The sequence below is a fragment of the Muntiacus reevesi genome, chromosome 6, assembly GCF_963930625.1.
Source record: "Muntiacus reevesi chromosome 6, mMunRee1.1, whole genome shotgun sequence".
Lineage (NCBI taxonomy): Eukaryota > Metazoa > Chordata > Mammalia > Artiodactyla > Cervidae > Muntiacus > Muntiacus reevesi.
Window position 1 is genome coordinate 5,110,367 of NC_089254.1, and position 14,970 is coordinate 5,125,336.

At 44.1% G+C, this 14,970-nt stretch overlaps 1 protein-coding gene across 1 annotated transcript in view; it reads left to right on the forward strand.

Moving 5' to 3' along the window:
- Window positions 1-14,970, forward strand: part of DDC (dopa decarboxylase) — an 89,380-nt gene that overhangs the window by 48,140 nt on the left and 26,270 nt on the right. Inside the window, exons 8-9 of the mRNA XM_065939068.1 lie at window positions 3,610-3,704; window positions 8,559-8,626. Coding sequence (XP_065795140.1) covers window positions 3,610-3,704; window positions 8,559-8,626 — 163 coding nt within the window. The remainder of the gene's footprint in view (window positions 1-3,609; window positions 3,705-8,558; window positions 8,627-14,970) is intronic.

Here is a 14,970-nt window from a genome sequence, read left to right on the forward strand (position 1 = left end):
CATTGGGAGCACAGAGTCTTAGGCACTGGATCACCAGGGAAGTCCCAGGAAAGACACTTTCTGTTCAGTTTCTTTTGAAACAATTTGCCAGTGAGACTCTTTCAGTTGGTCATCTTGGAGTGGTCAGTGGGAATTCCTGGTAGATTTTGTTGAGAAAAGGATAAGAAACAGAAAGCAGAAAGTTGAAGGCAGACAGGCAGAAGGTATGAAGGTGGGAAGCTGACACGGAGGTCCCTGGGAAGGGGGTTGGGGAGGGGATCCAGGGCAGGCAAGATGGAATGGCTGGTGAGGATGCAGCGGACACTTCCAGAGGGCTGCTGCTTCTGTCCGTGGGGCCATGGAAGCCTTGGAAGGAAACACGCAGGCAGCAGGGGCTCGAGAAGGACAGAGGCTGCCTCCTCCCTTGTGGCCGGAGCAGAAAGCTCTCTGTCCAGGCTGCCTCATCTGGGTGCTGGGTGGGCCTGGTCCTGGGGCGTGCAACTGCTGTGTTCCAGCCATGGGGTCTCTGGAACCCCTGACTCCTACAGATATTCTCAGTACTTGAAGAGGCTAGGAGGCAGGTTGTGCTGTCAGTCAATCACATGTAAGACTCAGGATGTGGCGGTGGTAGCCTTGGCTCTTCCTTTCCTCGTGGAGAGAGGAGAACCCCATTGGGAATCCACTCAGCAAGGGTATCCAGAAGTTCCTTTTACAGGAGTTTATGTTTAGTCTTTTCCTTTTTCAATTGAAATATTTATTAAGATAATGATAGAGCCACATGCATCTGGTTCAATCATTTCATCACATAGAGAAAGGGATAAAGTGGAAACAGTGACAGATTTTATTTTCTTGGGCTCCAAAATCACTGTGGACAGTGACTGCAGTCATGAAATTAAAAGATGCTTGCTCCTTGCAGGGAAAGCTATGATAAACCTAGACAACATATTAAAAAGCAGAGACATCACTTTGCCAACAAAGGTCCATCTAGCCAAAGCTGTGCTTTTACCACTAGTCATCTGTAGATGTGAGAACTGGACCATAAAAAAGGCTGAGTGCTGAAGAATTGATGCTTTTGAACTGTGGTGCTGGAGAAGACTCTTGAGAGTTCCTTGGACAACAAGGAGATCAAATCATTCAATCCTAAAGGGAATCAACCCTGAGTATTCATTGGAAGGACTGTTGCTGAAGTTGAAGCTCCAATACTTTGGCCACCTGATGTGAAGAGTCAACTTGTTGGAAAAGACCCTGATGCTGGGAAAGATTGAAGGCAAGTGGAGAAGGGGACGACAGAGGATGAGATGGCTGGATGGCATCACTGACTCAATGGACTTGAGTTTGAGTAAACTCCAGGAGTTGGTGGTGGACAGGGAAGCCTGGTGTGCTGCAGTCCATGGGGTCGCAAAGAATCAGACTTGATTTAGCAAATGAACAACAGAGTCACATAATAGACAACCTCTGTGTACTTTTCCCAGTTTGTTCTGATGGTAACATCTTGCAAAACTGCAATACATGTCACAACCAGTCAGGGTGTGTCCCTGGGCTGTCACAGGCTGGCAGTAGGCTGCCTACATTTCCTGGCCCCTCCGGGAGAGCCAGTGAATACTTTTAGTTCCCAGTCCTCCAGGACTCAGAACTGATGTGAAATGACCCAAAGCCCTCGTTGTCAGCCCTGCTATTACACTGTGTGGGGGATGAGTCCTAGCAGACACAGCCGTCCACTCCCCAGAGTCAAGGGTAAAGGCCAGAGCTCCTTGGGGTGAAGCTAGTTCTCTCTGCAGCCGTCTTTCTGGGGACCCCCTTCCCACCAGAGGCCCCTCTGCCTTTCCCCACCCACTGCTCCCTCTGAGATCCCCTGTATCCTCTGGAGTGACACAGCCTTGGGGGCTGGCATCATTCCTTGGGGTATGGGTCAGATCTCTCCTCTGTCTTCCCAGGCGAGGCCCAGCTAAGGGAAGGGGCTGTGGTTTCACTGTGCGACAAGCATCTTTCTCACGGGGTGAGGGCTGAGGGGTCCCCAAACTCCATCCCCCTCCTCCCGCCTTCGCGGCTGTATTCCTTCTTACCTTGTCTGCCTGAGCTGGACACAGACCCTGGCATCTGTCAGGCTCTACCCAAGTACCTCTAACAGAAAATGCAGTTCTCTGACAGCGGCCTCCACAGCCCCACGGAGGACCCAAGCTTGCTCTGAGATTTTGTGTCCATCCTGTACGCGTTTCTGAAGCTTCTCCCTCCCTCAGTAGAGCTGAGCTTTAGCAACGACCGATGACAACGTTCTGCAGTGGTGCTGGCCCTTGTGCCCTTTCATGACCCCATTTCTCCTAAGGCTTCGTGCCCTTTCTGGCACACAGCCTCCTTATGGGGGGCTCTGGGGCACCCAGGAGCAGGCTGGTCTGTGTGAGGCATTTTAGGCCTCGCCCAGTGTGACCCTGTGTTAATTATCATTGTCCCAGGACACATTTGAGCTTAATCCAACTGAGGGCTTTCGTTCCTTCCATCCTGAAGATCAAACTGAATCACGGCTTTGAAATGTCTCTTCCATCTTTTATCAGCAGAATTCAGAAGTGTTCCTCACTCTCATAGCATTGTGTGTGATGAACCAGCATCACGCAGGCAAAAGTGAACTGAGAATCTATTCACCTGCACGGATGCATTGGCGGGTCCTGACCAGCCCCTGCAAGGGTGCGCTGATCCAGGTCTCCTGGGGCTGCATCTGCCCCCGTAAGGGAAGGAGCCCACCCCTTGATCTAGACCCACCACCTCTCCTGCTTGCGTGTTTCACAGCTATGGGACACCCCCAGTGCTGAGGCTGGGAATAATCACAGTGATCACGTCATTCCTCGCCAGGTCTGTCCTACTGTCATGATGGGTACAGTGTGAGTGCCATCTGGTTTATCCCTCAGGGTCTGAGTGCTGTTTTATCTCCATTTACTGAGAGCAGAGCGAGCATGCAGCATGGCAGTAAGGCCACACGGCTGCTGGCACCTGGGGGAGGGATTTGAACCCAGATGCACCCGAATCGAGGGAGCACGTTCAGACAGGACTCTCCCCCAACTCAATGCTAGAAGGTTCCTGTCCTGTGAGGCCCTTCTTGTGTGGCTGGAACCCAAGATTCACACTCATGAAAGGAGCTGAGAAGATTAGGAAGCATAAAATAGGTGCCTGAACTTCCTGTGGGGATGGAGGGGGGCAGAGAGACCAGCGGGGACTGTGGGTGGTCCCAACCTCAAGAGATGCTTGTGGGAAGGGCTTCAGAGCCCAGAGAATTGGAAAGAAAGCTCGCAGCGAGTGAGGCGGGGAGAGCAGGGCAGAGTGCATACCTGGAGTGGGTGTGGACAGCGGGATGAGGGTGGGGAATGCTGGTCTCATGGGGCTCTGCTGGGCCTGAGGGTCTACTCCGAAAGTCCAGGTGCTCCCCTCGCCTCCATGCGTGTGCTGCGTACTGGTCCCCGTGCCTGGCGCTGTCGGGCCAGCAACAGTGAAGGGCTGCTGCCTCAGCATCACCGCCTGTCAGGGATGCAGGCCTCAGACCAACAAACACAGACCATGTTCAAAAGGTGCCGGGATGGGACAGGTGCTTGACTCCAGCTCGGGGACACCCTCCAGGACTCACAGGTCGTTTCTGGGCTTCAGGTCACGAGGAGGGCTTGTGGCTGCATGTGGACGCCGCCTACGCGGGCAGTGCCTTCATCTGCCCTGAGTTTCGGCATCTTCTGAACGGCGTGGAGGTGAGTGTGCTCTTCAGCAAGATCACTTTTATTTATTTACTTATTAATATTTTTATTGGGGGGGTAGTTGCTTTACACTGTCGTGTTAGATTCTGCTGTATAGCAAAGTGAGTCAGTTAAAGATACTCAGTGTCTGCTTGAGCTCAATGGGCAGGAAATCATTTTTAAAAGGCACACGGTGGTCAGTGATTTGTCTTTATAAGGATGTGATACTTTTATTTTTCACTACTGTGGTTCGTTTCAGCAAGTGATTTCCATACCCATTTCTGTGCTGATTAGAAGTTACACCTCCCTGTGACAGGGGGTGAGAACCTTCCTGGTTCCAAAACCTGTCTTCTCACAGAAGACACGCCTGATGTTTGTACTATTTCTCAGTCTACAGATCTGAGCTTCTGATATCAGCGCACCTGATATCATGGGCAGAGCTGCCATGATAGGGTAGATTTTTAGTTCATAAGATGATGGGGAAATATTTAGGAAGAAAATAAAAATCTTAATGCATTTCAGATCAATGGGTAGTTTTTAAAAACCAACCCACCATTCCATTCAGTCTAAGTCAATCTCACAGTCGTGTTCTGATCATGCAACTGAGCATGATGTTCACGTTCATAGAGATGGAGCGAGCATGTTCATGTTCATGTTCATAGAGATACATTTAAATGTATCAGTACATTTAAATGTCCCATGCATGCTCGGAACTTGGAATATATGGCCTGTAATGCCTCCTAAAACATCTGATTCTTTTGAGAAACAGCGATCAAAATGGTTAGCTGATGGTCTGCTTCTCCAGGGTGCAGACTTAACACACGAAGATTATCTTAGGGACAGATCCTGATAAATTATTTCAGACCCAAGCAGGTTTTCACCGTCAGCAGCTCCCAGGGCAGAAGGCTCCTTCTTGCCAGGGTCTCAGATGTACATGCAGCGAAGGGCCCAGAGCAGCAGGCTGTCAGTAACGACTTCATGCTCAGAGGCAGGGGTTTCTTGAGACCATGGCCTCAGTGGTGCAGGAATTAAGGGTGTTGTCTTGGGCTGGAACAGCTGGTTTTGCATCCTGGCTTTGCGCCAGGACCAGCCATGTCCCCTTGGGCAGGCTAGTAACCTCGCCACACCTCACAAAGTGGATTTCATAATCAAACCTCCTTTGAGGGGTTATTATAAAAATCAGAAGCGTTAATCATATTTAAAGAGCTGAGAAGCAGCACCTACACACAGCAAGCTATGCACACAGTACAAGTTATTCTCATTTCCCACTCACTACAACCTGGAGAGACTGTCCCTCCAAGCCTCTCTCTGATCTGTTGTCTGCTGCCAATCAATTTTCTAATGAGTGATTTGAATTCTTATAACGCCATAATACTAGAAAAGTAGATATCAGTGGTATATAATACAAAATTCTCATCTTTGAAATAAGTAATCCTTTTGTCACTAATGAATGAAGATGCATTCTGGTTTATGCCTCCATCACATCCATCCATTCACTCATTCATTCGTTCAGTAATTACTTATTGATCTCTGAATGTGTGCAAGTGCTTGGATCAATCCTCGAGGGTACATGGAGGCCTCTGGAAATCTTGGGAAGGGGTGAAAGTACGGGAGAAATTCTGGTAACAGGGTGCTCACACTGACTCCTGTAGTTCATGGCTGATAGTTAGTTGGGTGGGTGTTTGGTGCTGGGAAATGAAGAAATCTTTCCACCATGTAAATACTTGTTGTTGGGGTCCTATGTGTGATGATCATATCACTGGGAATGTCTCCCTCCCCTGGGGCCTCAAGAGACCAAGGGCAAAGCATCCCTCGGGATGTATGTGCCCCTCCCAAGGCCTGGTCTTTTCTGAGTGTCTAGTGTAGAATTTCACGATCTGTTCCCACTACACTCTTCTCTTCCCCAGGAGCCAACAACTCAAAGTTTCACTTTCCTGAGGTGGTGTCTAATTGTCAGACCACCACAGTGGTGGGGCAGCACTCCACCCATCTCTCTGCAGTGAGTTCCTATCAGTATCAGATAGGATTTCATACCCAACAATGAGTAATGCCATCCAACCTCCTATGGTCCCTGGGCTGGGGGGGCTGGCCGCTCAGCTGGCAGATAAGGGACTGTAATATCCTGTCTACCCGGCCCAGCCCTGCTGATAAGCGCCTTCCTCTCCATCAGCAGGAAGAAACATCCCTGTGGGTAATGAAAGAGGGTTTAAAGAGATCAGCCCCCAGGAGGGAACTAATAAAATTCCTAGCAAACAAAGCCCTTCTTTCACCTTTTGTTTCTTATTATCAACAAATGAAACTTGTTGTCATTTCCTGCCTCTTTCTCAGCTTTGCTTTTTATTGGAACCTGGAGGGAGATGAATCTGCGCCCTGGAGTGGGTGGAGGGGTGAGGTGGCCATCAGCAGATCCAGTGTCTGCCGTCCGGCCCCTCCTGGCCCCGGTGTTCTCCTGCCTCCTCCTCCCTCGTCAGGATGGAGGAGAGATGTCCCAAAGCCTCAGGGAGACTCTGAAGTTTCCCCCTAGGAGATTCCTCCCAACTGGGGTCTCGGCCGGCCGCTGTCATCAGTCCGCTCCAATTATAGATGCAGGCACATGACCTCAGGACTCAGGTCCTGTCACTCAGTCATAGGACAAGCCAGAGGCACGTGCTCTGACAAGTCAGCGAAAACACAGACTGCCCGAGTCAGTCTTGGTGGCTGAAATCTCATTTGTCCTACTTGAAAACAGGTTGACGCTTGAACTTGACGAGTGACCCTAGAGCCAGTTGTTGGCAGTTGTTACCACTGGTGTCCAGAGACCCTCTCACTGTTTCGAGTATAATGAATGTGGATAGTGTCTTTAGAACGAAGAAGAAAATATTTAGATAAACAAGAACAGTTGTTGCTCTATTACATCCATATTGGTAAAAGAACCATCCAATTCAATGAAAAATGGGCTGATCCTGATTGCTGTATATTAGTTATGATATTTTCTAAGCTGAGTCACTCTAATTTTCTGCCATAGCACCTGTGAATTAAAATTCTGATTGTCAAATAGTCTAGTAGTGTGAAGTGTGGATAAATTTTATGTGACTTTGGACTATGCAAAATTGAAAGCATACAACATAAAATATGAATAACATCTCATTTTATGTGGAAAAGTAGAACTATGACTTTCCTCAAAAATGAATTGGGATTCACCAGTGTCAAAGCAGGAGAGCCCACTGAACTGTAAAGTGTTTGTGTTGCTTCTTGGGGGTGGGCATCCTCATGGATGATAGAAATGTCCCATGACCTTTGTCAGGGTCGGTCTTGGAAATTCTGCTTTTGAAATTCTGCATGTTTTATATTATCCAAGGTCCCTGAAATGCATCCCTTGATCCAAATGTGATAGCCCTACACCAAGTTAGGATTAACACATTTATTTTTGCATATATTTTTAGGAAGGCCTTAGATATTGTCTAATTCCAATCCCTCACATAAATTCCCATAGAAAAATGCTGCTGCCACTTCAGAAATAAAGGGTGTTGCAGCCATCCAGACATCACCTCACAGCCGCCCCTGAAAGTGAGCCTTGTGGGGACTCAGGATAGAAATGCCCAGCACACCGGCCCCAGGTAGCTGAGATTCCCATCAAGGTAATGATTTCAATGAGCCCAGACTCATGCATCTTTCCACACAAAGAAAAGCCCTAAATTCCTTAACTTGACATATGTGGTTTCCTTGGCCTGTGTGATAAGTCACTTCACTTGTGTTCGACTCTTTGCAACCCTATAGACTGTAGCCTGTCAGGTTCCTCTGTCCATGGCATTCTCCAGGCAAGAACACTGGAGTGGGTTGCCATGCACTCTTCCAGGGGGCCTTCTTGACCCAGGGATCAAACCCTCATCTCCTGCGGCTCCTGCATTACAGGCAGATTCTTTACCACTAAACCACCAGGGAAGCCCTTGGTTTTCTTTAATTGACAGTAATCTTCTGATGTTCCAACTACATGGTATTTGTTGCTAAAACCCCTATGTAGCTTGGCGTCCCCCTTCCCTCTTCAGGGCAGTCCCTCGGAGTGACCTGAGATGCTGTCTTCTGGGCTTGAAGTCCTGGGAAAGTCTGTCAATATAAAGTATACCTCTCAGCTTTTAGGTTGTGCTTTTTTTTCAGCTGACAGCCTGGTACCTTTTATGCCCAGGGGACCACAGTCTCGCTCTGGTTCTGTGGGTGCCCCCTGCAGGGTGCCCCAAGGCACATCCCTACCAGCTCAGTGAGTCCCTCCTCTCCCCTCTATGAGGGGAGCCTGGTTTAGGGCTGCCTGTGATGTCATTTTATAAGCCCCACCCAATGGATGCTCTCTTACCAGTTCTCTGGACTTAACCAGAGCTGCTCAAGATCATAGCCACTTTTTCCATCACATGGCTCCCCACCTGTGTGGCAGGCCCTACAACCACAGAGCGGTTACAGGATTTGCACCAGACGGTTTCTGCATCACCCTCAGGACCTGCGCTGAGGCGTCCACGGCTGTTGCCTCATGACTTTCCCATGAAGCAGGACTCCCAGCCAGGCACACGGGGAAGCAGCGGTGCCCAGGTGCCAACCCAGATCCTCTGGCTCCAAAGTGCATTTCCTCCCTGTGTGCCTCAGCCCAGAATCAGACACATTAGCTTCATGTCTCGTGAGATAGGATTTGAAATGAATGAAATGGGCTCAGGTAGGTGGGGAAGCTGCCCAAGTGCCCAGGAGCCCCAGCCCCACAGTTTCACCTGATTCCCATTCTGTCTGACTGGTCAGACTGCTTTTACTTGAGAATACAAACTGTTAATTACTATGCATGAGGTCTTGTTTTTAGCTAAGCATTAATGACTGAAGTGTTTTCTTTTTGTTGTTTTTATTCCTTGGCAGTTTGCAGATTCGTTTAACTTTAATCCCCACAAGTGGCTCTTGGTGAATTTTGACTGCTCTGCCATGTGGTGAGTTTCCCTGTTCATTAGATGTCAATTGCCCTGCAATTACCCTGCTTCTTAGACAAGTGTGTATGAAAGACACCTGGCAGGTGAGGTGATGTTGCTGGGGAAGCACATAAAACACTACCTGCCTGCATTTCTGCACAGTGGGTAGAGTTCTTGCTAAATCTTACCCTGTCGTATGCTGTCATCTAAAACATATTGGCACAAGAGAAGTTTAACAGAGAAAATATCTGATCTAATTTACCTAGTGTTAACAACAACAATGAAACAATACAAATTAACCTTAGTACATATTTGTATTTCATTTGCTTTTGTGTTTTTATTCTTAAATGTTTAATAAATCTAAGTCTAAATGCTTAAAAGCATTTGCTAAGCAAAAAGAAAAGTAGTTCTATTTTCTAAGAAGTTCCCTGGAAATTCTTAATAGCTATACCGTCAGCACACTGGTTATATTTAGAGCAAGAAAAAAGAATTCAGAAATTAAAGGGGATGACATTTCACTGCACTGATGATGTTTAAAGAAATTATGAAGACCGGAGTAGAATGGGATCACTAGAAAGTAGTGCTTCTTAGTTTATGAGAGTTAAAAAGTTGGTTAAAGAATCCTTAGATCTAGTAGTTTTGCACGAATTTTGTGCAAAATTGTTTATTGCATAATTAAAGGAATGGATTTCCACCTTAAAAAGCTGAGGAAAGCAACTGAAGTCAGTTCCCCAAGCTCACCTTAACTTATCTTTCTAAAGATAAGCTGCCCACTTGGTCATGGTGTATGATTTTTTTAATATGTTGTTGGATTCTGTTTGCTAAAATTTTGTTAAGGAGTTTTGCATCTATGTTCATCAGTGATATTAGCCTGTAGTTTTCTTTTTTTGTGGCATCTTTGTCTGGTTGTGGAGTTAGGGTGATGGTGGCCTCATACAATGAGTTTGGAAGTTTACCTTCATCTGCAATTTTCTGGAAGAGTTTGAGTAAGATAGGTGCTAGCTCTTCTCTAAATTTTTGGTAGAATTCAGCTGTGAAGCCATCTGGTCCTGGGCTTTTGTTTGCTGGAAGATTTTTGATTACAGTTTCGATTTCCTTGCTTGTGATGGTTCTGTTAAGATCTTCTATTTCTTCCCGGTTCAGTTTTGGAAAGTTATACTTTTCTAAGAATTTGTCCATTTCATCCAAGTTGTCCATTTTATTCGCATAGAGCTGCTGGTAGTAGTCTCTTATGATCCTTTGGATTTCAGTGTTGTCTGTTGTGATCTCACCCTTTTCATTTCTTATTTTGTTAATTTGGTTCTTCTCTCTTTGTTTCTTAATGAGTCTTGCTAATGGTTTGTCAATTTTGTTTATTTTTTCAAAAAACCAGCTTTTAGCTTTGTTGATTTTTGCTATGGTCTCTTTAGTTTCTTTTGCATTTATTTCTGCCCTAATTTTTAAGATTTCTTTCCTTCTGCTAACCCTGGGGTTCTTCATTTCTTCCTTCTCTAATTGCTTTAGGTGTAGAGTTAGGTTATTTATTTGGCTTTTTTCTTGTTTCTTGATGTAAGCCTGTAATGCTATGAACCTTCCCCTTAGCACTGCTTTTACAGTGTCCCATAGGTTTTGGGTTGTTGTGTTTTCATTTTCATTTATTTCTATACATATTTTGATTTCTTTTTCGATTTCTTCTATGATTTGTTGGTTATTCAGAAGTGTGTTATTTAGCCTCCATATGTTGGAATTTTTAACAATTTTTTCCCTGTAATTGAGATCTAATCTTACTGCACCGTGGTCAGAAAAGATGACTGGAATGATTTCAATTTTTTTGAATTTTCCAAGACTAGATTTATGGCCCAGGATGTGATCTATTCTGGAGAAGGTTCCGTGTGCACTTGAGAAAAAGGTGAAGTTGATTGTTTTGGGGTGAAATGTCCTATAGATATCAATTAGGTCTAGCTGGTCCATTGTATCATTTAAGGTTTGTGTTTCCTTATTGATTTTCTGTTTAGTTGATCTATCCATAGTTGTGAGTGGGGTATTAAAGTCTCCCACTATTATTGTGTTACTATTAATTTCCTCTTTCATACTCGTTAGCGTTTGCCATACATATTGTGGTGCGCCTATGTTGGGTTCATATATATTTATAATTGTTATATCTTCTTCTTGGATTGATCCTTTGATCATTATGTAGTGTCCTTCTTTGTCTCTTTTCACATCCTTTATTTGAAAGTCTATTTTATCTGATATGAGTATTGCGACTCCTGCTTTCTTTTGCTCTCCGTTTGCATGAAATATTTTTTTCCAGTCCTTCACTTTTAGTCTGTATGTGTCTCTGATTTTGAGGTGGGTCTCTTGGAATGCAAGCATTCTTTAATATCCGCAAATCAATCAACGTAATACACCATATTAACAAATTGGAAGATAAAAACCATATGATTATCTCAATAGATGCAGAGAAAGCCTTTGACAAAATTCAACACTCATTTATGATTAAAACTCTCCAGAAAGCAGGAATAGAAGGAACATACCTCAACATAATAAAAGCTATATATGACAAACCCACAGCAAGCATCACCCTCAATGGTGAAAAATTGAAAGCATTTCCTCTGAAATCAGGAACAAGACAAGGATGCCCACTCTCACCACTACTATTCAACATAGTGTTGGAAGTTTTGGCCACAGCAATCAGAGCAGAAAAAGATGTAAAAGGAATCCAGATAGGAAAAGAAGAAGTGAAACTCTCGCTGTTTGCAGATGACATGATCCTCTACATAGAAAACCCTAAAGACTCTTCCAGAAAATTACTAGAGCTAATCAATGAATATAGTAAAGTTGCAGGATATAAAATTAACACACAGAAATCCCTTGCATTCCTATATACTAACAATGAAAAAACAGAAAGAGAAATTAAGGAAACAATACCATTCACCATTGCAACAAAAAGAATAAAATACTTAGGAGTATATATACCTAAAGAAACAAAAGACCTGTACATAGAAAACTATAAAACATTGATGAAAGCAATCAAAGAGGACACAAACAGATGGAGAAACATACCGTGTTCATGGATTGGAAGAATCAATATTGTCAAAATGGCTATTCTACCCAAAGCAATCTATAGATTCAATGCAATCCCTATCAAGTTACCAACGGTACTTTTCACAGAACTAGAACAAATAATTTCACAATTTGTATGGAAATACAAAAAACCTCGAATAGCCAAAGTAATCTTGAGAAAGAAGAATGGAACTGGAGGAATCACCCTGCCTGACTTCAGACTCTACTACAAAGCCACAGTCATCAAGACAGTATGGTACTGGCACAAAGACAGAAATATAAATCAATGGAACAGAATAGAAAGCCCAGAGATAAATCCACGAACCTATGGACACCTTATCTTTGACAAAGGAGGCAAGGATATACAATGGAAAAAAGACAATCTCTTTAACAAGTGGTGCTGGGAAAACTGGTCAACCACTTGTAAAAGAATGAAACTAGAACACTTTCTAACACCATACACAAAAATAAACTCAAAATGGATTAAAGATCTAAATGTAAGACCAGAAACTATAAAACTCCTAGAAGAGAACATAGGCAAAACACTCTCCGACATAAATCACAGCAAGATCTTCTATGACCCACCTCCCAGAATATTGGAAATAAAAGCAAAAATAAACAAATGGGACTTAATGAAAATTAAAAGCTTTTGCACAACAAAGGAAACTATAAGTAAGGTGAAAAGACAGCCCTCAGATTGGGAGAAAATAATAGCAAATGAGGAAACAGACAAAGGATTAATCTCAAAAATATACAAGCAACTCCTGAAACTCAATTCTGGAAAAATAAATGACCCAATCAAAAAATGGGCCAAAGAACTAAACAGACATTTCTCCAAAGAAGACATACAGATGGCTAACAAACACATGAAAAGATGCTCCACATCACTCATTATCAGAGAAATGCAAATCAAAACCACAATGAGGTACCATTACACGCCAGTCAGGATGACTGCTATCCAAAAGTCTACAAGCAATAAATGCTGGAGAGGGTGTGGAGAAAAGGGAACCCTCTTACACTGTTGGTGGGAATGCAAACTAGTACAGCCACTATGGAAAACAGTGTGGGGATTTCTTAAAAAACTGGAAATAGAACTGCCATATGACCCAGCAATACCACTTCTGGGCATACACACTGAGAAATCCAGATCTGAAAGAGACACGTGCACCCCAATGTTCATCACAGCACTGTTTATAATAGCCAGGACATGGAAGCAACCTAGATGCCCATCAGCAGATGAATGGATAAGGAAGCTGTGGTACATATACACCATGGAATATTACTCAGCCGTCAAAAAGAATTCATTTGAATCAGTTCTAATGAGATGAATGAAACTGGAGCCCATTATACAGAGTGAAGTAAGCCAGAAAGATAAAGAACATTACAATATACTAGCACATATATACGGAATTTAGAAAGATGGTAACGATGGCCCTATATGCAGGGCAGAAGAAGAGATGCAGAAGTACAGAACAGAGACTTTTGAACTCTGTGGGAGAAGGTGAGGGTGGGATGTTTTGAAAGAACAGCATGTATATTATCTGTGGTGAAACAGACCACCAGCCCAGGTGGGAGGCATGAGTCAAGTGCTCGGGCCTGGTGGGCTGGGAAGACCCAGGGGAATCGGGTAGAGAGGGAGGTGGGATGGGGGACCAGGATGGGGAATGCGTGTAACTCTATGGCTGATTCATATCAATGTATGACAAAACCCACTGGAAAAAAAAAATAAAATAAGAAAATAAAGGAAAAAAAAAAATAACCAAGTGGGGAAAAAAATTAAAGATAAGCTGCACTCAGTGCTTTTCATTGTTTAGTCACTAAGTCATGTCTGACTCTTTGAGAGCCCATGGACTGTAGCCCGCCAGGCTCCTCTGTTCATGGGATTTCTAAGGCAAGAATACTGGAGTGCATTGCTGTTTCCTTCTCCACGGGATCTTCCCAGTCTGGGAATTGAAACTGCCTCTCTTGCATTGGCAGGCAAATTCTTTACCACTGAGCCACTTTTAGGTCTGTTTAAATCAAATTTCCTTTTTTGTCAGTCTTAGCCCCAAACTCTGATACATGATTTTAAAACCCATTTGTATTTGGGCTAAAGTTTGTCAGAAATGCTAATAAGAACTTTTAAAAGCTATAGCTTTTATGAATGTTAGTATTCTTGTGGTTGTGTTTGCCTATTTTACCTAAAGGAGAACACTTTGGGGATAGTTTGTATAGCATGTCAAAACTCCCCTTTCTCTAACTTTAAATTGGGTTGAGATGAAATTCTTTTCTGCTGGGGTATTTGATCAGGTGCAAACACTGTCCAGGGGCTTCCCTGGCAGCTCAGACAGTAAAGAATCTGCCTGCACTGCAGCAGATCTGGGTTCAATCCCTGGGTCAGGAAGATCCCCTAGAGAAGAGAATGGCTACCGACTCCAGTATTTTTTAATTAATTAATTAATTTTAATTGGAGGCTAATTACTTTACAGTATTGTAATGATTTTTGCCATATGTTGACAAGAATCAGCCATGGGTGTACATGTGTCCCCCATCCTGAACCCCCCTCCCACCTCCCTCCCCATCCCATCCCTCTGGGTCATCCCAGTGCACCTGAGCACCCTGTCTCATGCATCCAACCTGGGCTGGTGATTTGTTTCACATATGATAATATACATGTTTCAATGCTATTCTCTCAAATCATCCCACCCTTGCCTTCTCCCACAGAGTCCAAAAGACTGTTCTTTACATCTGTGTCCCTTTTGCTATCTCACATATAGAGTTATCGTTACCATCTTTCTAAATTCCATATAGATGCATTAATATACTGTATTGGTGTTTTTCTTTCTGACTTACTTCACTCTGTATGATAGGTTCTGGTTTCATCCACCTCATTAGAACTGATTCAAATGAATTCTTTTTAATAGCTGAGTAATATTCCATTGTGTATATATACCACAGCTTTCTTATCCATTCGTCTGCTGAAAGATATCTAGGTTGCTTCCATGTCCTAGCTAATTGTAACAGTGCTGTGATGAACTTTGGGGTACATGTGTCTCTTTCAATTCTGGTTTCCTCGGTGTGTATGCCCAGCAGTGGGATTTCTGGGTCATATGTCAGTTCTATTTCCAGTTTTCTAAGGAATCTCCACGCTGTTCTCCATAGTGACTGCACTAGTTTGCATTCCCACCAACAGTGTAAGAGGGTTCCCTTTTCTCCACACCCTCTCCAGCATTTATTGCTTGTAGGCTTTTGGATAGATAGCAGCCATTCTGACCAGCATGAGATGGTACCTCATTGTGGTTTTGATTTGCATTTCTCTGATAATGAGTGATGTTGAGCATCTT